Source organism: Mytilus californianus, unplaced genomic scaffold (assembly GCF_021869535.1).
Source record: "Mytilus californianus isolate M0D057914Y unplaced genomic scaffold, xbMytCali1.0.p SCAF_5, whole genome shotgun sequence".
NCBI classification, from domain to species: domain Eukaryota; kingdom Metazoa; phylum Mollusca; class Bivalvia; order Mytilida; family Mytilidae; genus Mytilus; species Mytilus californianus.
This window is the reverse complement of record NW_026262701.1, coordinates 106,330,125-106,355,968: the sequence shown is the minus strand read 5'-3', so window position 1 is coordinate 106,355,968 and position 25,844 is coordinate 106,330,125. Positions and strand designations below refer to the sequence as shown.

Below are 25,844 nucleotides of genomic sequence, written 5' to 3'. Positions count from 1 at the left end.
ATAAATTTAAAACTTTCTGTTAAAATCAACTTTTCCATGAATGGTTGAGACAAATATATACTGCCCTGAACTATATACTTTTTTATGATTTATTGGTGTTAAAACGACAGTTGTACTTTCAGGGACCATGGCCATATCATGGGTTGGCAGCCCATTATTGGTGGAGGAAGCTGGAATACCCAGAGAGAGTCATCAACATTTGATAGGAAAGCTGGAATACCCGGAGAGAGCCATCAACATTTGATAGGAAAGCTGGAATACCCGGAGAGAGCCATCAACATTTGATAGGAAAGCTGGAATACCCGGAGAGAGCCATCAACATTTGATAGGAAAACTGGTCTAGTAATCACCATAGATAGACCACTTGACCACTGAGGCCCCCATGTCTGAACTTATAACTACGGGACTAAAACTACATGTACAATGAATGAAACATGATACATTTTTTGTGTATCTGTAAAACCAATGCAAATTTTTACCTGAAGATCTATGCAATTTATGAAAGTCTTTGGAAAGAGATAACAATGGCAATGATAAATTGCATGGCAACACAACTGAAGGAAGAACAGTACTTTCATTTTGAAAGGGAAATAGTTCCATGGAACTGTAAAAAGATATCAAACCAAAACATGAGTGTTAAAGCTATACAAGCTTCATCGATTAATGTTCTATATTTATATATATATATAATTGCGGTTTTTATCCAACTCAATCATAGGTTTGAATGTTGTTTTCAATTTAGACTTGTTTATATTTTTTCATTTGCATTTGGGCTTGTATTATATTTGCCTTCGGGTTTATATAATCCAAATTCAAGAGTAAATCCTAAATTGAGGTAAATTTTATGGCCTTCCAAATACCGTTTCGATTCCTAACATCACTGAAGAGACATTTTAAAATTGTCAAAATCCTGATATGGTGTACCAATTTTTGCACCTTATGTTTGCGGTATACCATCTTTTCCGCAAGTTTATTGTTTTCTGTTTGGTATTAAATTAATAATTAAGATCCATTTTGTTACATCTGGTGATCTGTTTATTTGGCAATCACCATGGCAGTCAGCAGGGTTTAAGAACATCTGTTGTTCGACCTGCTAGTCAAATGCGTTTTGTTAAAATATACTCTTTCACTTTTTTGGTCTTTTGGAAAATGTTGTTTGTGCTGTATTTAGACCCCTCTACCAAGAAATTAGTTTTGCATGCACACGTATAAAAAATTGTTTTATCCAACGCAATCATAAGTTTAAACGTTGTTTTCAATTTAGACTTGTATATATATATATATATCTAGACATTACTACATATACATACAAATTTAGCTTTGAACAATGAAGTATGAAAATGAGGTCAATGTAAAGTGAATCTTGTCAAATGGATTTCAAATAATGAAAAATATACATTCAACTCCAGACCAAACACATTACATTTGTAATTCATAATCATGTAGAGTGTAATTGAATTATCAGTGTTGTTGGTCACGGGTTGATTATTTTTTGACATTCAAATTCTTGGAACAGTTATGCTTTTAATTACATTGACTATTAATGAAATTAAAATAGAAATTGCAAGAAACAAAATGTTTGTCTTCTTGCTCTCACTCCGTTTAAAACTTTTGATGTAACTTCATTGACAACACAAAATTGTTGTATGACGTAAAAGGAGTGAAAATACAGGATTTATTTCACATATTTTGAAATATCGGTTTTTATTTGACTGAGAAATCATGATAAAATGTATTTCATAGCAATAAATGAAATATCATGTTTATTACTGTACAGTAAATGAAAAGATTCATCGACTAAATGTACATATGTGTAATCTTGAGAAACTTAAAATTGTTCAATGAACTAGAAACATCAGTTCAAGGTTAGACCAACTACTACATGTACATATGTGTAATCTTGAGAAACTTAATATTGTTCAATGAACTAGAAATATCAGTTCAAGGTTAGACCAACTACTACATGTACATGTACATATGTGTAATCTTGAGAAACTTAAAATTGTTCAATGAACTAGAAACATCAGTTCAAGGTTAGACAGACTACTACATGTACATATACATATGTGTAATCTTCAGAAATTTAAAATTGTTCAATGAACTAGAAACATCAGTTCAAGGTTAGACCGACTACTACATGTACATGTACATTTGTGTACATATGTGTAATCTTGAGAAACTTAAAACTGTTCAATGAACTAGAAACATCAGTTCAAGGTTAGACCGACTACTACATGTACATGTACATACAATGTATGTGTAATCTTGAGAACATTAAAATTGTTCAATGAACTAGAAACATCAGTTCAAGGTTAGACCAACTACTACATGTACATGTACATATTACAATGTACATGTATTATGTGTAATCTTGAGAAACTTAACATTGTTCAATGAACTAGAAACATCAGTTCAAGGTTAGACCGACTACTAAACATAATAAGAAATAAAAGACCAAAGACAGCTTATCTGTTATATAATTACTTAAAGTAATATGGAATGAAATAATCATGAAAAGTTAATATTGACCAATGAAATAATGTAAATGACATTAAATTCAGTCACAAATTTCCTTGTACAATGAGCATGATGAGTGTTGTAAAATTTTAAACTATTGGCCAACAGAAGTGGCTGCACATCAGATGTACAAAATATAAACCCCACTTCAACTCAACATTATGAAGCGAAGCTGTAAACCAAATTTAAATCATTCCCTTCACAAAGAAGTCAAGAAAAATTTGACAAAAGTTGTCCTTGTACAATGTCTGAGTGTGTGTTGTAAAATTTCTAACTATCATCAAACAGGAAGTGGCTGCACAGTAGATTTAAAAATTGCTTACCCACTACAACTTGACATTATGCAGACCAAATATATGTAAAAAATCATTCCCTTTCACTGAGGCATAGAAAAATTTTGATGAAATTTATCTAACAAAAGTCTTTCTAACTGACAGACGTATGTAAGCCAGGGTTCTCACTAAGGATTTTCCAAGGCAAGTCCAGGGTCTCATCATTTTTGGCAATGGTAATTCCAACAGTGAGATTTATTTTTTATTGCCTCTGATTTATTATTTCACTAGCCATGACAAAATAGAGCAAGCAAATGACATCAAATTTAGATTATTTTTAAACTTTTGCTATAAAATAATGAAATGTGTGTTCAGTTGATCAAACATTTTACAATATTGATACATCTTTGGACTCACCAGTTTTGAAAATGATGAGTCCAGACAGATTTTCATGAGTCCTGGACTCATGGACTCACCTTAGTGAGAACCCTGGTAGGCCAACAGTTTACTAGACCTACTTTAGTTTTTGGGGACGCAAGTAAAAATTATCAGACCCTGTTATTGTTTGAAAATTTCAATTTTCTTCTTTTCTCTGTGTCTTACATTTTGTACTTAATAAATACTGATAATTAAAAGTTCAGAGGTTATTTGATTTAGTGTGAAGTTCACAACCAACAATATCTGATACATGTAGGTCACATGATCTATTCAATACAAATTTGTATACATGTACATTGAACATGTATTTAGAAGTCATGGTTTTGTTTTCCGAAATTGCTGCCAATAAAAATTTTCTGCGAAAGTAACACAACTTCAGAATGGCATGATTATACATGTACATGTATATCTGACCTATTAATTGTTGCTTAAAAAATATAGAAACAGCAAATGTTTCCATGGGCTTGCTTTTGGACTGCACATTCCCCCAGTCCATTAGTAGCTGGAGCATAACATTGCAATTAGCTTTAATGACAAACTCACTGATCCTGTACATGTTCATTCAGTCATTCATCAAACATTTCGTACATATATACATGTAATATATAATTTTGAAACAACAGTACAGAACCATAAAAAAGTTTCAGAGGAACCTAGAACCAATTGATATACATGTATATTAGTCCCAGGAAGAACTAAAGCTATAAAATAATTTCCTGGATAACTAGATCTGTACAATGATATAGGTCAAACCACTTCTTCTGTTGCCTCACGTATGTTATTTAATTTATGTTATTCCTTATGATAAAAATTTACCTGTGCACAATACACTTACATAGAAAAAACTTTTCTGCATTCCGACGATGCATAACAAAATGGCCAATTGTATTATTAGCTTTGAATAACAAATCCATTATCATGATTATATAAAAATATATATAATAAACTATTATGCTACGCAAAATATCTTGAAGATGCAATGTATGTCTAGCTACCTGCGTATTAGGTATGCCAGTATTGCTTGTAAATCGTGTTGATCCTCGTCGCTGCCAGTTCTGGTTGAAGAGTTTGCTCCTCCTGGTGCCGGACAATCTGATCCACCTGCTCCTCTTGGTGGTGGACAATCTATTCCTCTTGGTGATGGATAATCTGCTCCTCTTGCTGATGGATAATCTGCTCCACCTTGAGCTCCCAAAACTTCTGTTTCAGTCTCACTACTTGTGCTCATAGTTCTGCTTCTCCTAGAATTACTCGAACCCATTAACACATTTTGTCTTAGAATCACAATGAACAGTCTTTGTTATCATATTAAACAGTTTCAGGTATAATTCACTAACTGACACAATATATAGAAAAAATTATGTAAGAAAAACACTATCTATTTTTCCTTTCAAATTATTGAGCAGTTTGATTAATTGCTACAGCCATTAAAATTAAGTTTCATTGTATACATAAGATTTTGGACTGATTCCAGCCTGGTGATTTTATGTCACAACAAATCTAAGACAATGACAATGTTCCAGTTGTTGACCAAAGAAGAAAAAAGAACCGGAAACACAACAAACAATTACTTCCGCCTCTCGGAACATATTTTCTTGAATTCCGAAAGAATAATGCAGATGACAGAAGTGATCGCTGATGTGGATGCAGGATATTTATTAACACCACTATGTTGACTACATGCATTAAGAAATGCAAAGACGATGTTATCGTTGTTCTAGTTATGTGTTGCTATATGTTCTAAGGTACAATATGAGGTTCAAATTTGTGCGTAAAACTCAAACATTGTCATTGACAAAGAATCAAAATCATGAAAATGCGTCACTTTTGAGCAACAATTTTTCGAAAACCAGTGATCAGTCTTCATGATTAACCACAAGTCCTACGGCATTGGCTTGTAAAATTGCTTTCTGACTTGTAAAATTCTTCTCTACAAGCCAACAGAATCCAACTAAAATTTTGAAAAAATTGAGCTTTGGGCTTGTGGACTTAAAAGTTAACCGTGAAGGCTGAGTGATTAAACCCTATGTTTTTACTGAGACACCTTTTACACAGTAAACTAAAGTAAAACACCAATATATTAAAAAAAAAAATAATAACCCTGAATCCTTATCGGCATATTGCTATTTGAAAATTTGCACCGCTTGAACTGCATGTTGACGTCATACAAAAATCTTTATTCCATTGTGGCTTCAGTTATTTTCTAATGTGATGTCAAAATTTTCGGGGAACCTTTGTGATGTCCAGTATTGGCGGACAAATAGCGTATACCAGTGGGAAATTAAGGAAAGAAACAGATTTTTTCTGTTTTGGTAAAAATTTATTTCTGTTCCTTGTGGCTTGAAGCATATACCCATATATACCATATAAGTAGCTCTTATCGTCATTGGGATACTTCAAATACAAAAAATATCTGAAGTACCATAAGAGCTATGGTTCTGCAGCTAGAACCTAGGAACTCGATAATGATACATTGTATGTACATGTATTAAGATACATTTAACTATTGGTCCGCCATTATTTGTCATCACACAGCCGTTCCAGTAAAATTTGGATGTCGCAAGAGAAATTTTCAGATGCAACAATGCAAAAGTGATTGCTGTATGAAGTCAATAGTTCAAATGTCTTAATATCTTCGGCTATGTGTCGCAGATTATGAAGTGGCAAATAAGTGTAAAAAATAAGGAGATGTTGCATGCATGATTGTCAATGAGACAACTATTCATTAGAGCTCAAATGAGGTGGATAACCATAAATGTAGTCAAAACCCTGTAATGAAGAATAAATGGCTCGAGGTGCCCAATGTGTATTGCCAAAACTGGTGAAATTGTTAATAACAACTATCAGACTATGATTTAATGATATGTTTCCTTTTCATTCAATTCCCTTTTTAACTTCAGAACTACGCTTTTTGTTTCCTGTATAGAGTTTTCTTTCTTTGCATTATTAAGCCCACCATTTTGATACCCAATGAACTTGCACACAAGAAACTTTAATCTCAGTTCTGAACTCACCCAAATAATACTGTCTGCAGCAATTGTGTTGCTGAAAGGACATAAAATGTCTAAAACTATGACCTCCAGAACCAAAATATTAAAAAATATTTAATAGAGATCTGGAAAAATTACAATCTCCTATGCTTCAAAACAATAAACATTTCCTTCTCAAATGAACCAGTACTGCTGCTCATGACCATGATGACAAGTAAAAATCACTTGGAAATAAATTATTGAATTTTCGTGATTTTAGAAAAAAACAGCATTTTTTGCTGTATATTTATCTTATTTAAAAAAATGCATTGGCGATTTGTTTATAAAAATTTATACAAATAATCTGTCTACATAATCAAGCTAAATGTCATTTAAAAAAAAGGGGGGTCCATGTTCATGATGTTCTTGCTAAATATTAAAATTAAAATCAGTTGAAAAATCCATCTTTTTCCAATATGTCACAGTATGACATCGCCAAAATCAACATTTTACATTAGTAACGTCATTACCTCCATTGTAGCTGTATTGTCTGCCCTTAACATTAAGAACCCTTGGTTTAGTAGCTTCCTTCTAAGGAATAACCCTGCAGGTATGAAAGGAATCCTGGTAAAAAAGGAATATTGTATCAACTATGAAATAGATACTCTATATGTAGGTGCTGAAAAGTTTCTACATAAATATGAAAAGTTTACAATGGAAATATTCAAGTCTACAGTATATGTGTATCTTCTAGTAAGTTGTGTCAATAATAAAGAATCAAGTTTTTCAAGATAAGTTCTGTTTCTCAAAAAATTGTATGTTTATTTCTCCACATACTTGTATTTTTTTTTAGCTCAATAGCTGCCATCAAAACCATGGCTTACTTTAATTATGTTACTCATATGTTCTTAAAGCTTAAATGTGACTATTGAATCCATGGCTTTACTTTGTATTTGATGGGAACCAACATTGTATGCCAATTGCACCACATATTCTTAAAACTCAAATGCTGCAATCATAGCTGTGGCTTAATTTGCAACAAATCTTTTATACAGTAATTAAATTTTCTTATTTCTCCCGATGTTCATAAGCTTGAATGGCCGATGGTGAAGCCTTCGCCTGCTGTTAAAGTGCAAGTTGAATTGAAAGTCCACTAGTCATACTATTATTCACAAGCTACACAATTTTTTTTTGTAACTCCAACATTTATTGTTCCATAGCCTCTGACAGTCGCCAGCAACTTAATAAAAAAAGGTTACCGGTTGGCATGCAATTTTTACAACATTTCATACTAGAAAGTACTCCAAAACAATATTTGAGTTATTTTGAGACATTTGTTTTATTTTGCAGTATATTTTTCCATATACAGTGTGAGTCAGTGGATGAACATGACGATTTAATACAGAGTTATTTTACTAGTCATCTCTTAAAATACCACGGCCATCGTCATACACGAGACTGTCAGCATATTTTATTTGGCAATGTTACGAAGTCTAAACATAAGGCACATGGGTATGGAAGTTCTGATATCATTCATCCTATAGCTGAAACTCACCATGCAATTAAATCTGTTGGGCAGTCTATTAAACGTGACACACAGATTCATTTTACTGTGGTTAACAACCCAATTAGAACTATATCTGTATTAGAACCAGGGTACAAAGGAGGATGTGAGGACCAGACCAGGTCTACAGTACCAAAATCAGCCGAACGAAAGAGCTGTTTACTGGCAATCAATGCTGGATTCTTTAATACACATACTGGATCATGTCTAGGTAACAGTTTGTTTTTATATTTGAAGCAGATTTTTTATGCTCTTAAAGCTTTTATGGATTCTCTTAGAACTAAGACTTCTGTTTCATATATATACAAGTATTCACCTAATGTAAGAATAAAAAAAATGAAAGCATTTAGTAAAGGACTTAAGTCATTTATCATGTTTATGGTTACAAGATTCCTGATTGAATAATGTTGCTCAGTCTTTAGTTTTCTATGTTGTGTTTTGTGTACTATTGTTTGTCTGTTTGTCTTTTTCTTTTTTTAGCCATGGCATCATCGGCCCATGGCGTTATCAGTTTATTTTGTCAACTTATGAGTTTGAATGTCCCTTTGGTATCTTTCACCTCTCTTTTACTTATTATACATATATTATCTTTTCATTGAAATCCAAAACGTCACTACTTCAAGATTGTGTGGAAGTGTAGTGTATATTTTCGAAAAGTCCTCTAACTTTCAACAGAATTGAAAGCACCATTAAAAGCATGTAATTTACAATAAAACATCTAAAAAGTTATTTACACTACAGAAATATTTAATTCAGCTATTTATTGTAACTAAACCTGCTGAAAAAAATAGTTTTATTTCATTGTGATTTACTTGTATTTAGATACGAAATAACTGACAGTACAAGTTTAAGTTTAAAAGCACCAGTCTGAGACTACAATGAAAAAGAAAACTGTTGAAGGGAGGACTGTGAAATCAAAAATAATTAAAGATACACATTATTTTTTATAAATCAGTGCAAAAAAACAAGCAAAAATTTTAGGCAGTACACTGCATACCTTTACATCTTAAATGTACTTAACTGTATTTACATTCATTCTGTCAGTTTGAATTTGTTCAGGTGGATCTTATTGGTTACAGGTATTGCTGTAAATATCTCTAAGGAAGGGAGATAGTATTTTGCTGCAAACCTGCAAACCCCATTTTCATGAGGTTTTTTTTTTTAATTTATTATAGTAAATTTCTTGTAATTCCCTCAGGCAAAGTTGATCTTATATGGTGTTACCTTTAACAAAAAAAATATATTGCATTATGTAATTTTATACTTTTGGTTTCTGAAATTTTGGATATTGGCATTCCAGAAATCTAGTTCTTCCAATGCATCATAAACAGTATGTGTAATTTAAATGTTGTACTACTTGGTAGCTACCATTGTTGCTGGACTGTTGAATATCTAAGAGTATCATTAGATACACATGTAAGTTACAATGCTTTGTTTACAATTTTTACATATTTTTTTATCATCTACAGGCCAATTTCTTCAGGTAAAATTGATGAGAGGTGGCTTTAAATATTCTTCTTATGGCTATTGAAATGTGTCCTACTGTATGTTTGTAGTGTTTTCTTTCCAAGCATTTGTTTATTTATATTTTTTTTACTGAAGAAAGCATAAAATCATTATGTTTGCTGTCAAAGTCATAATTTTGAGAAATATGTATAAAAGAAATTGATGCTTTTGATTTTGAATTTTTCAGGAAATGTAATTAGTGATGGAAAGCTAGTATTGGATTCAAATGGAGTACAAAATGCACATTTTGGTATAACAAAGGATGGACATTTATTTTTTGGGTAATGCACAGTATATTATGGTATTTTCAGCTTATGGTATTTTACATTGCTTTACTTACTTTTAGCTGCTGACAGGCAATGTTTTAAGTAACAAGTTATCTTTATTCAAAAAGTTATAGACAATAAAGAAAAAAGAATAAAAAGATGGACCAAAATGCAGAGTTTCAAAAACAAATTTGCTAAGAATGTAAAACTGAAAAATTATGATAACTTAAAAGAGAAGTACAATAAATGTAGATGAGACAGCAATCCAATATAAGGTTAACAAATTAGATGCATGTAAATACTCCTGAATTGGTTAGTTCAGACATAGGGAATAAAAAGTTATGGAATAGTTTTACAAAAGTGATATGATGATGCTCAGTAATGGAAATTTTTGGGGTTTTTAATTTTGAGGTGGAAATACTGAATTTATGTAAATCTTTGGGTGGAAATATTGAATTTATGTTAATCTTAAGGTGGAAATACTGAATTATGTTAATCTTTGGGTTGAAGTACTGAATTTATGTAAATCTTTGGGTGAAAATACTGAATTTATGTAAATCTTTGGGTGGAAATACTGAATTTATGTAAATCTTTGACCTGGGAGTGAGAATATGAACTTTTTTTTACCATCCCTGCGAGAGGGATTTTAGTGAGTTTTTAATATGAGGGTAATATACTGTTTGAAGATGGGCTGAAAGAGTGAATATTTAAAATTATAGAAAATATAACAGTGCCATTCATTTACATGGGAAAAGGGGGAATGAATCTGCCAGCTTTACTTAAACCACCATTTAGGTAAAAGTAAGTGAATTTAATTTTGGAAGAATGTCAATAGTGTTATCTTTGGCATTATGATACATGTTATCACTTAAGGAAATGTCGTTTGAGTGCCCAAGGTCAATCTAGTAAACATAAAAAGCAGAGAAAGGCATTAATAAAAAACTAATTGTCATTATTTTGTTATTGCAGTTATTTATCTGAAATAGATTTGATTGCTGAACAATTTCAGCAATTAGTTGGAGGTGTGATTTGGCTTGTGAGGGATGGGAAAAAGTATATCACTGAAAGTATAAAGATTGAATGTCAAGATACTCAAGAAACAGGTATGTTTTTATAATTACTCTCACAGTACATTTACACAACTTTAAAAGTGTCAGAATACAATAAAAAGAAATAATTAATATTAGCATATTTATTTCTATTTACAAATAATATAATCAAAGTTATTTTTATGCCCCTGCCGTAGGTGATGGGGCATTAAGTGTTACCCATGACCGTCCTTCTGTCTTTCCATCCGTCCCATTTTCGTTTCTGCACTCTAACTTAAGTTTACCTCATGTAAATTTGATGAAACTCATGCACAATGCTAAGAATCAATACTTGCCATCATAGTTCGAATTTGGGCAGTGAGTCATTTACCATTTAAGAGTTATGCCCCTTTATAACTTGGAAAATTGCACAATTTTTCATATCCACACTCTAACTTTAGTTTTCCCAACCAAATTTTATGAAACTCATACACAATGCTAAGGACCAAAACTAGCAGACAGAGTTCGAATTTGGGCAGTGAGTCACTGTCGTTCTAGTGTTATGCCCCTTTTTAACTTTTTATAATTGCAAAGCTTGAGCAGGGGCATTCGTATCCTCAGACACATTCTTCTTTTATTTATGCTTATGAAACCAAGATTGATCATCAGCTGTTTTGATTTGTATTAATAAATATGATACATGTAGTCACATTTTGGATAGATTGATTTTGATGATCAAAATGCTTTAGTGTTATTTTTTTCCATGACATTGTCAGTTTGTCATTGACTTACAATGTATGAGTTTGAATAGCCCTTTGGTATCTTCTGTTTGTCATAGACTTACAATGTATGAGTTTGAATATCCCTTTAGTATCTTCTGTTTGTCATCCACTTACAATGTATGAGTTTGAATAGCCCTTTGGTATCTTCTGTTTGTCATCGACTTACAATGTATGAGTTTGAATATCCCATTGGTATCTTCTGTTTGTCATCCACTTACAATGTATGAGTTTGAATATCCCATTGGTATCTTCTGTTTGTCATAGACTTACAATGTATGAGTTTGAATATCCCTTTGGTATCTTCTGTTTGTCATAGACTTACAATGTATGAGTTTGAATATCCCTTTGGTATCTTCTGTTTGTCATCCACTTACAATGTATGAGTTTGAATATCCCATTGGTATCTTCTGTTTGTCATCGACTTACAATGTATGAGTTTGAATATCCCTTTAGTATCTTCTGTTTGTCATCCACTTACAATGTATGAGTTTGAATATCCCTTTAGTATCTTCTGTTTGTCATCCACTTACAATGTATGAGTTTGAATATCCCATTGGTATCTTCTGTTTGTCATCGACTTACAATGTATGAGTTTGAATATCCCTTTGGTATCTTCTGTTTGTCATCCACTTACAATGTATGAGTTTGAATAGCCCTTTGGTATCTTCTGTTTGTCATCCACTTACAATGTATGAGTTTGAATATCCCATTGGTATCTTCTGTTTGTCATCCACTTACAATGTATGAGTTTGAATATCCCATTGGTATCTTCTGTTTGTCATAGACTTACAATGTATGAGTTTGAATATCCCTTTGGTATCTTCTGTTTGTCATAGACTTACAATGTATGAGTTTGAATATCCCTTTGGTATCTTCTGTTTGTCATCCACTTACAATGTATGAGTTTGAATATCCCATTGGTATCTTCTGTTTGTCATCCACTTACAATGTATGAGTTTGAATATCCCTTTAGTATCTTCTGTTTGTCATCCACTTACAATGTATGAGTTTGAATATCCCTTTAGTATCTTCTGTTTGTCATCCACTTACAATGTATGAGTTTGAATATCCCATTGGTATCTTCTGTTTGTCATCGACTTACAATGTATGAGTTTGAATATCCCTTTAGTATCTTCTGTTTGTCATCCACTTACAATGTATGAGTTTGAATATCCCATTGGTATCTTCTGTTTGTCATCAACTTACAATGTATGAGTTTGAATATCCCTTTTGTATCTTCTGTTTGTCATAGACTTACAATGTATGAGTTTGAATATCCCTTTGGTATCTTCTGTTTGTCATAGACTTACAATGTATGAGTTTGAATATCCCTTTGGTATCTTCTGTTTGTCATCCACTTACAATGTATGAGTTTGAATATCCCATTGGTATCTTCTGTTTGTCATCGACTTACAATGTATGAGTTTGAATATCCCTTTAGTATCTTCTGTTTGTCATCCACTTACAATGTATGAGTTTGAATATCCCTTTAGTATCTTCTGTTTGTCATCCACTTACAATGTATGAGTTTGAATATCCCATTGGTATCTTCTGTTTGTCATCGACTTACAATGTATGAGTTTGAATATCCCTTTGGTATCTTCTGTTTGTCATCCACTTACAATGTATGAGTTTGAATAGCCCTTTGGTATCTTCTGTTTGTCATCCACTTACAATGTATGAGTTTGAATATCCCATTGGTATCTTCTGTTTGTCATCCACTTACAATGTATGAGTTTGAATATCCCATTGGTATCTTCTGTTTGTCATAGACTTACAATGTATGAGTTTGAATATCCCTTTGGTATCTTCTGTTTGTCATAGACTTACAATGTATGAGTTTGAATATCCCTTTGGTATCTTCTGTTTGTCATCCACTTACAATGTATGAGTTTGAATATCCCATTGGTATCTTCTGTTTGTCATCCACTTACAATGTATGAGTTTGAATATCCCTTTAGTATCTTCTGTTTGTCATCCACTTACAATGTATGAGTTTGAATATCCCTTTAGTATCTTCTGTTTGTCATCCACTTACAATGTATGAGTTTGAATATCCCATTGGTATCTTCTGTTTGTCATCGACTTACAATGTATGAGTTTGAATATCCCTTTAGTATCTTCTGTTTGTCATCCACTTACAATGTATGAGTTTGAATATCCCATTGGTATCTTCTGTTTGTCATCAACTTACAATGTATGAGTTTGAATATCCCTTTTGTATCTTCTGTTTGTCATCCACTTACAATGTATGAGTTTGAATATCCCTTTGGTATCTTCTGTTTGTCATCGACTTACAATGTATGAGTTTGAATATCCCTTTGGTATCTTCTGTTTGTCATAGACTTACAATGTATGAGTTTGAATATCCATTTGGTATCTTCTGTTTGTCATCCACTTACAATGTATGAGTTTGAATATCCCATTGGTATCTTCTGTTTGTCATAAGAAATAAGAAATATGATACATGTAGTCACATTTTGGATAGATTGATTTTGATAATCAAAATGCTTTAGTGTTATTTTTTTCCATGACATTGTCAGTTTGTCATTGACTTACAATGTATGAGTTTGAATAGCCCTTTGGTATCTTCTGTTTGTCATTGACTTACAATGTATGAGTTTGAATATCCCTTTTGTATCTTCTGTTTGTCATCCACTTACAATGTATGAGTTTGAATATCCCTTTGGTATCTTCTGTTTTTCATCCACTTAGTTTGTCATCGACTTGCAATGTATGAGTTTGAATATCCCTTTAGTATCTTCTGTTTGTCATCCACTTACAATGTATGAGTTTGAATATCCCTTTGGTATCTTATGTTTGTCATCGACTTAGTTTGTCATCGACTTACAATGTATGAGTTTGAATATCCCTTTAGTATCTTCTGTTTGTCATCCACTTACAATGTATGAGTTTGAATATCCCTTTAGTATCTTCTGTTTGTCATCCACTTACAATGTATGAGTTTGAATATCCCTTTAGTATCTTCTGTTTGTCATCCACTTACAATGTATGAGTTTGAATATCCCATTGGTATCTTCTGTTTGTCATCGACTTACAATGTATGAGTTTGAATATCCCTTTGGTATCTTCTGTTTGTCATCCACTTACAATGTATGAGTTTGAATAGCCCTTTGGTATCTTCTGTTTGTCATCCACTTACAATGTATGAGTTTGAATATCCCATTGGTATCTTCTGTTTGTCATCCACTTACAATGTATGAGTTTGAATATCCCATTGGTATCTTCTGTTTGTCATAGACTTACAATGTATGAGTTTGAATATCCCTTTGGTATCTTCTGTTTGTCATAGACTTACAATGTATGAGTTTGAATATCCCTTTGGTATCTTCTGTTTGTCATCCACTTACAATGTATGAGTTTGAATATCCCATTGGTATCTTCTGTTTGTCATCCACTTACAATGTATGAGTTTGAATATCCCTTTAGTATCTTCTGTTTGTCATCCACTTACAATGTATGAGTTTGAATATCCCTTTAGTATCTTCTGTTTGTCATCCACTTACAATGTATGAGTTTGAATATCCCATTGGTATCTTCTGTTTGTCATCGACTTACAATGTATGAGTTTGAATATCCCTTTAGTATCTTCTGTTTGTCATCCACTTACAATGTATGAGTTTGAATATCCCATTGGTATCTTCTGTTTGTCATCAACTTACAATGTATGAGTTTGAATATCCCTTTTGTATCTTCTGTTTGTCATCCACTTACAATGTATGAGTTTGAATATCCCTTTGGTATCTTCTGTTTGTCATCGACTTACAATGTATGAGTTTGAATATCCCTTTGGTATCTTCTGTTTGTCATAGACTTACAATGTATGAGTTTGAATATCCATTTGGTATCTTCTGTTTGTCATCCACTTACAATGTATGAGTTTGAATATCCCATTGGTATCTTCTGTTTGTCATAAGAAATAAGAAATATGATACATGTAGTCACATTTTGGATAGATTGATTTTGATAATCAAAATGCTTTAGTGTTATTTTTTTCCATGACATTGTCAGTTTGTCATTGACTTACAATGTATGAGTTTGAATAGCCCTTTGGTATCTTCTGTTTGTCATTGACTTACAATGTATGAGTTTGAATATCCCTTTTGTATCTTCTGTTTGTCATCCACTTACAATGTATGAGTTTGAATATCCCTTTGGTATCTTCTGTTTTTCATCCACTTAGTTTGTCATCGACTTGCAATGTATGAGTTTGAATATCCCTTTAGTATCTTCTGTTTGTCATCCACTTACAATGTATGAGTTTGAATATCCCTTTGGTATCTTATGTTTGTCATCGACTTAGTTTGTCATCGACTTACAATGTATGAGTTTGAATATCCCTTTAGTATCTTCTGTTTGTCATCCACTTACAATGTATGAGTTTGAATATCCCTTTGGTATCTTCTGTTTGTCATCGACTTACAATGTATGAGTTTGAATATCCCTTTAGTATCTTCTGTTTGTCATCGACTTACAATGTATGAGTTTGAATATCCCTTTGGTATCTTCTGTTTGTCATCGACTTACAATGTATGAGTTTGAATATCCCTTTGGTATCTTCTGTTTGTCATCCACTTACAATGTATGAGTTTGAATATCCCTTTAGTATCTTCTGTTTGTCATCCACTTACAATGTATGAGTTTGAATATCCCTTTGGTATCTTCTGTTTGTCATCGACTTACAATGTATGAGTTTGAATATCCCTTTGGTATCTTCTGTTTGTCATCGACTTACAATGTATGAGTTTGAATATCCCTTTGGTATCTTCTGTTTTTCATCCACTTAGTTTGTCATCGACTTGCAATGTATGAGTTTGAATATCCCATTGGTATCTTCTGTTTGTCATCCACTTACAATGTATGAGTTTGAATATCCCTTTAGTATCTTCTGTTTGTCATCCACTTACAATGTATGAGTTTGAATATCCCTTTAGTATCTTCTGTTTGTCATCCACTTACAATGTATGAGTTTGAATATCCCATTGGTATCTTCTGTTTGTCATCGACTTACAATGTATGAGTTTGAATATCCCTTTAGTATCTTCTGTTTGTCATCCACTTACAATGTATGAGTTTGAATATCCCATTGGTATCTTCTGTTTGTCATCAACTTACAATGTATGAGTTTGAATATCCCTTTTGTATCTTCTGTTTGTCATCCACTTACAATGTATGAGTTTGAATATCCCTTTGGTATCTTCTGTTTGTCATCGACTTACAATGTATGAGTTTGAATATCCCTTTGGTATCTTCTGTTTGTCATAGACTTACAATGTATGAGTTTGAATATCCATTTGGTATCTTCTGTTTGTCATCCACTTACAATGTATGAGTTTGAATATCCCATTGGTATCTTCTGTTTGTCATAAGAAATAAGAAATATGATACATGTAGTCACATTTTGGATAGATTGATTTTGATAATCAAAATGCTTTAGTGTTATTTTTTTCCATGACATTGTCAGTTTGTCATTGACTTACAATGTATGAGTTTGAATAGCCCTTTGGTATCTTCTGTTTGTCATTGACTTACAATGTATGAGTTTGAATATCCCTTTTGTATCTTCTGTTTGTCATCCACTTACAATGTATGAGTTTGAATATCCCTTTGGTATCTTCTGTTTTTCATCCACTTAGTTTGTCATCGACTTGCAATGTATGAGTTTGAATATCCCTTTAGTATCTTCTGTTTGTCATCCACTTACAATGTATGAGTTTGAATATCCCTTTGGTATCTTATGTTTGTCATCGACTTAGTTTGTCATCGACTTACAATGTATGAGTTTGAATATCCCTTTAGTATCTTCTGTTTGTCATCCACTTACAATGTATGAGTTTGAATATCCCTTTGGTATCTTCTGTTTGTCATCGACTTACAATGTATGAGTTTGAATATCCCTTTAGTATCTTCTGTTTGTCATCGACTTACAATGTATGAGTTTGAATATCCCTTTGGTATCTTCTGTTTGTCATCGACTTACAATGTATGAGTTTGAATATCCCTTTGGTATCTTCTGTTTGTCATCCACTTACAATGTATGAGTTTGAATATCCCTTTAGTATCTTCTGTTTGTCATCCACTTACAATGTATGAGTTTGAATATCCCTTTGGTATCTTCTGTTTGTCATCGACTTACAATGTATGAGTTTGAATATCCCTTTGGTATCTTCTGTTTGTCATCGACTTACAATGTATGAGTTTGAATATCCCTTTGGTATCTTCTGTTTTTCATCCACTTAGTTTGTCATCGACTTGCAATGTATGAGTTTGAATATCCCTTTAGTATCTTCTGTTTGTCATCCACTTACAATGTATGAGTTTGAATATCCCTTTGGTATCTTCTGTTTGTCATCCACTTAGTTTGTCATCGACTTACAATGTATGAGTTTGAATATCCCTTTAGTATCTTCTGTTTGTCATCCACTTACAATGTATGAGTTTGAATATCCCTTTGGTATCTTCTGTTTGTCATCGACTTACAATGTATGAGTTTGAATATCCCTTTGGTATCTTCTGTTTGTCATCGACTTACAATGTATGAGTTTGAATATCCCTTTAGTATCTTCTGTTTGTCATCCACTTACAATGTATGAGTTTGAATATCCCTTTGGTATCTTCTGTTTGTCATCGACTTACAATGTATGAGTTTGAATATCCCTTTGGTATCTTCTGTTTGTCATCGACTTACAATGTATGAGTTTGAATATCCCTTTGGTATCTTCTGTTTTTCATCCACTTAGTTTGTCATCGACTTGCAATGTATGAGTTTGAATATCCCTTTAGTATCTTCTGTTTGTCATTGACTTACTATGTATGAGTTTGAATATCCCTTTGGTATCTTCTGTTTGTCATCCACTTACAATGTATGAGTTTGAAAATCCCTTTGGTATCTTCTGTTTGTCATTGACTTACAATGTATGAGTTTGAATATCCCTTTAGTATCTTCTGTTTGTCATCCACTTACAATGTATGAGTTTGAATATCCCTTTGGTATCTTCTGTTTGTCATTGACTTACAATGTATGAGTTTGAATATCCCTTTAGTATCTTCTGTTTGTCATCCACTTACAATGTATGAGTTTGAATATCCCTTTGGTATCTTCTGTTTGTCATTGACTTACTATGTATGAGTTTGAATATCCCTTTGGTATCTTCTGTTTGTCATCCACTTACAATGTATGAGTTTGAATATCCCTTTGGTATCTTCTGTTTGTCATCGACTTACAATGTATGAGTTTGAATATCCCTTTGGTATCTTCTGTTTGTCATCGACTTACAATGTATGAGTTTGAATATCCCTTTAGTATCTTCTGTTTGTCATCCACTTACAATGTATGAGTTTGAATATCCCTTTGGTATCTTCTGTTTGTCATCGACTTACAATGTATGAGTTTGAATATCCCTTTAGTATCTTCTGTTTGTCATCCACTTAGTTTGTCATCGACTTACAATGTATGAGTTTGAATATCCCTTTAGTATCTTCAGTTTGTCATCCACTTACAATGTATGAGTTTGAATATCCCATTGGTATCTTCTGTTTGTCGTAGACTTACAATGTATGAGTTTGAATATCCCTTTGGTATCTTCTGTTTGTCATCCACTCACAATGTATGAGTTTGAATATCCCTTTAGTATCTTCTGTTTGTCATCCACTTACAATGAATGAGTTTGAATATCCCTTTAGTATCTTCAGTTTGTCATCCACTTACAATGTATGAGTTTGAATATCCCATTGGTATCTTCTGTTTGTCGTAGACTTACAATGTATGAGTTTGAATATCCCTTTGGTATCTTCTGTTTGTCATCGACTTACAATGTATGAGTTTGAATATCCCTTTGGTATCTTCTGTTTGTCATAGACTTACAATGTATGAGTTTGAATATCCATTTGGTATCTTCTGTTTGTCATCCACTTACAATGTATGAGTTTGAATATCCCATTGGTATCTTCTGTTTGTCATAAGAAATAAGAAATATGATACATGTAGTCACATTTTGGATAGATTGATTTTGATGATCAAAATGCTTTAGTGTTATTTTTTTCCATGACATTGTCAGTTTGTCATTGACTTACAATGTATGAGTTTGAATAGCCCTTTGGTATCTTCTGTTTGTCATTGACTTACAATGTATGAGTTTGAATATCCCTTTTGTATCTTCTGTTTGTCATCCACTTACAATGTATGAGTTTGAATATCCCTTTGGTATCTTCTGTTTTTCATCCACTTGGTTTGTCATCGACTTGCAATGTATGAGTTTGAATATCCCTTTAGTATCTTCTGTTTGTCATCCACTTACAATGTATGAGTTTGAATATCCCTTTGGTATCTTATGTTTGTCATCGACTTAGTTTGTCATCGACTTACAATGTATGAGTTTGAATATCCCTTTAGTATCTTCTGTTTGTCATCCACTTACAATGTATGAGTTTGAATATCCCTTTGGTATCTTCTGTTTGTCATCGACTTACAATGTATGAGTTTGAATATCCCTTTAGTATCTTCTGTTTGTCATCGACTTACAATGTATGAGTTTGAATATCCCTTTGGTATCTTCTGTTTGTCATCGACTTACAATGTATGAGTTTGAATATCCCTTTGGTATCTTCTGTTTGTCATCCACTTACAATGTATGAGTTTGAATATCCCTTTAGTATCTTCTGTTTGTCATCCACTTACAATGTATGAGTTTGAATATCCCTTTGGTATCTTCTGTTTGTCATCGACTTACAATGTATGAGTTTGAATATCCCTTTGGTATCTTCTGTTTGTCATCGACTTACAATGTATGAGTTTGAATATCCCTTTGGTATCTTCTGTTTTTCATCCACTTAGTTTGTCATCGACTTGCAATGTATGAGTTTGAATATCCCTTTAGTATCTTCTGTTTGTCATCCACTTACAATGTATGAGTTTGAATATCCCTTTGGTATCTTCTGTTTGTCATCCACTTAGTTTGTCATCGACTTACAATGTATGAGTTTGAATATCCCTTTAGTATCTTCTGTTTGTCATCCACTTACAATGTAGGAGTTTGAATATCCCTTTGGTATCTTCTGTTTGTCATCGACTTACAATGTATGAGTTTGAATATCCCTTTAGTATCTTCTGTTTGTCATCGACTTACAATGTATGAGTTTGAATATCCCTTTGGTATCTTCTGTTTGTCATCGACTTACAATGTATGAGTTTGAATATCCCTTTGGTATCTTCTGTTTGTCATCGACTTACAATGTATGAGTTTGAATATCCCTTTAGTATCTTCTGTTTGTCATCCACTTACAATGTATGAGTTTGAATATCCCTTTAGTATCTTCTGTTTGTCATCGACTTACAATGTATGAGTTTGAATATCCCTTTGGTATCTTCTGTTTGTCATCGACTTACAATGTATGAGTTTGAATATCCCTTTGGTATCTTCTGTTTTTCATCCACTTAGTTTGTCATCGACTTGCAATGTATGAGTTTGAATATCCCTTTAGTATCTTCTGTTTGTCATTGACTTACTATGTATGAGTTTGAATATCCCTTTGGTATCTTCTGTTTGTCATCCACTTACAATGTATGAGTTTGAAAATCCCTTTGGTATCTTGTGTTTGTCATTGACTTACAATGTATGAGTTTGAATATCCCTTTAGTATCTTCTGTTTGTCATCCACTTACAATGTATGAGTTTGAATATCCCTTTGGTATCTTCTGTTTGTCATTGACTTACAATGTATGAGTTTGAATATCCCTTTAGTATCTTCTGTTTGTCATCCACTTACAATGTATGAGTTTGAATATCCCTTTGGTATCTTCTGTTTGTCATTGACTTACTATGTATGAGTTTGAATATCCCTTTGGTATCTTCTGTTTGTCATCCACTTACAATGTATGAGTTTGAATATCCCTTTGGTATCTTCTGTTTGTCATCGACTTACAATGTATGAGTTTGAATATCCCTTTGGTATCTTCTGTTTGTCATCGACTTACAATGTATGAGTTTGAATATCCCTTTAGTATCTTCTGTTTGTCATCCACTTACAATGTATGAGTTTGAATATCCCTTTGGTATCTTCTGTTTGTCATCGACTTACAATGTATGAGTTTGAATATCCCTTTAGTATCTTCTGTTTGTCATCCACTTAGTTTGTCATCGACTTACAATGTATGAGTTTGAATATCCCTTTAGTATCTTCAGTTTGTCATCCACTTACAATGTATGAGTTTGAATATCCCATTGGTATCTTCTGTTTGTCGTAGACTTACAATGTATGAGTTTGAATATCCCTTTGGTATCTTCTGTTTGTCATCCACTCACAATGTATGAGTTTGAATATCCCTTTAGTATCTTCTGTTTGTCATCCACTTACAATGAATGAGTTTGAATATCCCTTTAGTATCTTCAGTTTGTCATCCACTTACAATGTATGAGTTTGAATATCCCATTGGTATCTTCTGTTTGTCGTAGACTTACAATGTATGAGTTTGAATATCCCTTTAGTATCTTCTGTTTGTCATAGACTTACAATGTATGAGTTTGAATATCCCTTTGGTATCTTCTGTTTGTCATCCACTTAGTTTGTCATCGACTTACAATGTATGAGTTTGAATATCCCTTTAGTATCTTCTGTTTGTCATCCACCTACAATGTATGAGTTTGAATATCCCTTTGGTATCTTCTGTTTGTCATCCACTTAGTTTGTCATCGACTTACAATGTATGAGTTTGAATATCCCTTTAGTATCTTCTGTTTGTCATCCACTTACACTGTATGAGTTTGAATATCCCTTTGGTATCTTCTGTTTGTCATCGACTTACAATGTATGGGTTTGAATATCCCTTTGGTATCTTCTGTTTGTCATCCACTTACAATGTATGAGTTTGAATATCCCTTTGGTATCTTCTTTTTGTCATCGACTTACAATGTATGAGTTTGAATATCCCTTTAGTATCTTCTGTTTGTCATCCACTTACAATGTATGATTTTGAATATCCCATTGGTATATTCTGTTTGTCATAGACTTACAATGTATGAGTTTGAATATCCCTTTAGTATCTTCTGTTTGTCATAGACTTACAATGTATGAGTTTGAATGTCCCTTTGGTATCTTCTGTTTGTCATCCACTTAGTTTGTCATCGACTTACAATGTATGAGTTTGAATATCCCTTTAGTATCTTCTGTTTGTCATCCACTTACAATGTATGAGTTTGAATATCCCTTTGGTATCTTCAGTTTGTCATAGACTTACAATGTATGAGTTTGAATATCCCTTTGGTATCTTCTGTTTGTCATCCACTTAGTTTGTCATCGACTTACAATGTATGAGTTTGAATATCCCTTTAGTATCTTCTGTTTGTCATCCACTTACAATGTATGAGTTTGAATATCCCTTTGGTATCTTCAGTTTGTCATAGACTTACAATGTATGAGTTTGAATATCCCTTTGGTATCTTCTGTTTGTCATCCACTTAGTTTGTCATCGAATTACAATGTATGAGTTTGAATATCCCTTTAGTATCTTCTGTTTGTCATCCACTTACAATGTATGAGTTTGAATATCCCTTTGGTATCTTCTGTTTGTCATTGACTTACAATGTATGAGTTTGAATATTCTTTTGGTATCTTCTGTTTGTCATCCACTTACAATGTATGAGTTTGAATATCCCTTTGGTATCTTCTGTTTGTCATCGACTTACAATGTATGAGTTTGAATATCCCTTTGGTATCTTCTGTTTGTCGTCGACTTACAATGTATGAGTTTGAATATCCCTTTGGTATCTTCTGTTTGTCATCCACTTAGTTTGTCATCGACTTACAATGTATGAGTTTGAATATCCCTTTAGTATCTTCTGTTTGTCGTAGACTTACAATGTATGAGTTTGAATATCCCTTTGGTATCTTCTGTTTGTCATTGACTTACTATGTATGAGTTTGAATATCCCTTTAGTATCTTCAGTTTGTCATCCACTTACAATGTATGAGTTTGAATATCCCATTGGAATATTCTGTTTGTCATCGACTTTCAATGTATGAGTTTGAATATCCCTTTGGTATCTACTGCAGAGTCATTAGTGTCATATGCTATGATTGATTAGAATCAGTTTTTATCATAATTTCAGTAAAACTAAAAGTGAACATATGTACCAGATGCATTTTTTTTTTTATTTTGCTTGAGGTTTGCTTTTCATATGGTCTTAAAAATATATATATTTATTTGCATGGATGGCTAGGTAAAAACAAAATATATCCCACAAATGATATAAATAATTCTGATCATAGTTTTGATTCTCTACAGGTACACTAGAAAGATTTGCTGGCGTTATGTCAGCCAGAACTGTTGTTGGAAGTGATAAAGATGGACGTGTATTAATAATGCAGGTGGATGGTAAAACAGATCATAATGGGTAAATGACTTCCTTTTGATGGTTTAATTTGATATCCGTCCCATGTTTTCTGGAATTTTTTTTTACCAACAACAAGAAAGTAAACAAATAGATCTGTTCTCATAATTTTTGTCTGGTTAAGAATATTTATAGCTCAACACTTTCTGCCAAATTTTTTAAACATAAGTTTTCTCTTTCAATATGTGAAACAAATAATATCTGCAATCCTATGAAGTTTGTGTCATGAATATTCTTTAATTTCTATGTTAAACAAGGACACCAGGGTCACCTTTTTTATCCACCTCAAAGGAACCTGAAATATCTTAAAAACCCGGCATTGGTTCACATGTTTTATTTTGCTTCAATTTTAATTCATTATTATAGTGTATAATTTACAACCCATCATCAAAATAAAGGAAAAGGTAGCAATTGTATTTTACAAGTAACTTTTGAAGATATCTTGGTGAAAGAGTTCCATATGGCACCCCTACGGAATAAACTGTAATACATTATTGTGTTCTTTTAGTATGGTGGGGGTGCCATATGGAACTATTACCGGTACATTTATCACAAGCTGAGCAAGCATTGGCCAGGCAAGCAAAAAGTATATGAGCTCAAATTGCAGAATGTATCTGAAGAAAAAGTGCTAAAAAATTATTGAAAAGTTTTAGATGATGCCTTCAAAGTAACATTTTCATTTGTGCCACCTTTTAACTCTTTTTCATTAAAGCAGCATGTTTTAAAGACTGTGACAGTGGTCACTTTGTTTACTTCTTCGTGTATTTATTTTAGAGTTTATTGGTTAATGGTTAGTATTCATTATACTACCTCAAGTGTATTCATTGAAAACAACCAAAAAATTAACCAAATATATTATTTTTCCAGGATGAGTTTGTATGAAATGGCTGATGTATTGCTGGAGTATGGATTTGTTAATGCAATAAATCTGGATGGTGGTGGTTCTGCTACTTATGTTGTAAATGGTACTTTAGTGAACTACCCAACTGATAAATGGTAAATATATAATCATTTGGATTTTTTGAAGTAATTTTAAATGGTGCATTTAAAGGGCACAACTGGTGCGCACCTACTATTTTGTGCTTGAAGTGATTTATAGAATGAAATCTGTAGAGGTTTATAAACAGAATCCCCTGTGCCTTTCAGCATTTGATGGCTAATTAAATCATTACCACAAGCTTTATTTATTTTCAATGTTTTGAGTATATCATTGATATGTTGCTCAGTTATAACCAGAACAGACAAGGAGAAATTAGTTCTGGAGGTTGTAAATTGTATATCATGGTTAGTATCATCAACAGATGAAATGGCTTTATCTTTATCATTGTATACCATTTCTTTAAATAACAGTCAAATAATACTTGTGAAATATTATAATTATTATTGGTTCCCTTTACAATATTTTTCTTGCGACTAGATATAGTTCAATCAATGAAAATAAGACTGATAATTCATTTTCCATAACAGGTTGATAATTGTTTAAGACAATTTCGATTCTCAGGGTTGGATAATTTACCTGAAAAAAACCCAGCAAAGTGATTTTTTTTTGGTGGTCTTGTCCTTAGAAGCATAAAATCCAAATTCTCTACATAAATGAAATCCTTTGCTTTGCTTAAAAAATTATTTCTGTTTTGTTTACACATGTTAAAAAGTTATATTCATTTCAGCACAGATGATGAGAAATTCAACTGTGCAAGAAAGGTATCTACCATTTTGTGTGTTCATGAAGTTGAGTGCTCTCCCTTAGATTGTTCTGGCCATGGAACCTGTAAAGACGGAAAGTGTCTGTGTAATACCAACTGGGCAGGATCAGCATGTGATCATCTCAGCTGTCAAAACCATTGTTCACATCATGGCACATGTACAAACGGTAAAGTATTAGTTATTTTATTAAGGCACCATGGTCTCCAGTAAAAAGTTGAGTGGCTAAGGATAACCAGTTTATATAATCAATAGTAAAACTGCATAATCTTTTATTCATAAAGATGGTTGTCAAATTGTCGCATATTTCATAGAAAATCATCTTTTTTCAATCAATCATTATTAATTGTGACTTCCCTCGACGAAAGGAGACTTTTTGATTTAGTAATGTTGT

General features: G+C 32.6%; 2 protein-coding genes across 4 annotated transcripts in view; one reads left to right on the top strand and one right to left on the bottom strand.

Annotated features, from left to right (window-relative positions):
• Positions 1-4,773, bottom strand: part of LOC127700470 (DDB1- and CUL4-associated factor 11-like) — a 38,489-nt gene extending 33,716 nt beyond the window's left edge. For both annotated transcript variants that reach the window (XM_052203964.1, XM_052203965.1), the window contains exon 1: positions 4,223-4,773. In XM_052203964.1, the coding sequence (XP_052059924.1) occupies positions 4,223-4,488 (266 nt within the window). In that variant the 5' untranslated portion in view covers positions 4,489-4,773. The remainder of the gene's footprint in view (positions 1-4,222) is intronic.
• A 68-nt stretch (positions 4,774-4,841) lies between these two features.
• LOC127700469 (N-acetylglucosamine-1-phosphodiester alpha-N-acetylglucosaminidase-like) overlaps positions 4,842-25,844 on the top strand; it is a 35,578-nt gene continuing 14,575 nt past the window's right edge. For both annotated transcript variants that reach the window (XM_052203962.1, XM_052203963.1), the window contains exons 1-7: positions 4,842-4,972; positions 7,547-7,971; positions 9,454-9,547; positions 10,502-10,635; positions 23,644-23,752; positions 24,617-24,745; positions 25,417-25,619. In XM_052203962.1, the coding sequence (XP_052059922.1) occupies positions 4,920-4,972; positions 7,547-7,971; positions 9,454-9,547; positions 10,502-10,635; positions 23,644-23,752; positions 24,617-24,745; positions 25,417-25,619 (1,147 nt within the window). In that variant the 5' untranslated portion in view covers positions 4,842-4,919. The remainder of the gene's footprint in view (positions 4,973-7,546; positions 7,972-9,453; positions 9,548-10,501; positions 10,636-23,643; positions 23,753-24,616; positions 24,746-25,416; positions 25,620-25,844) is intronic.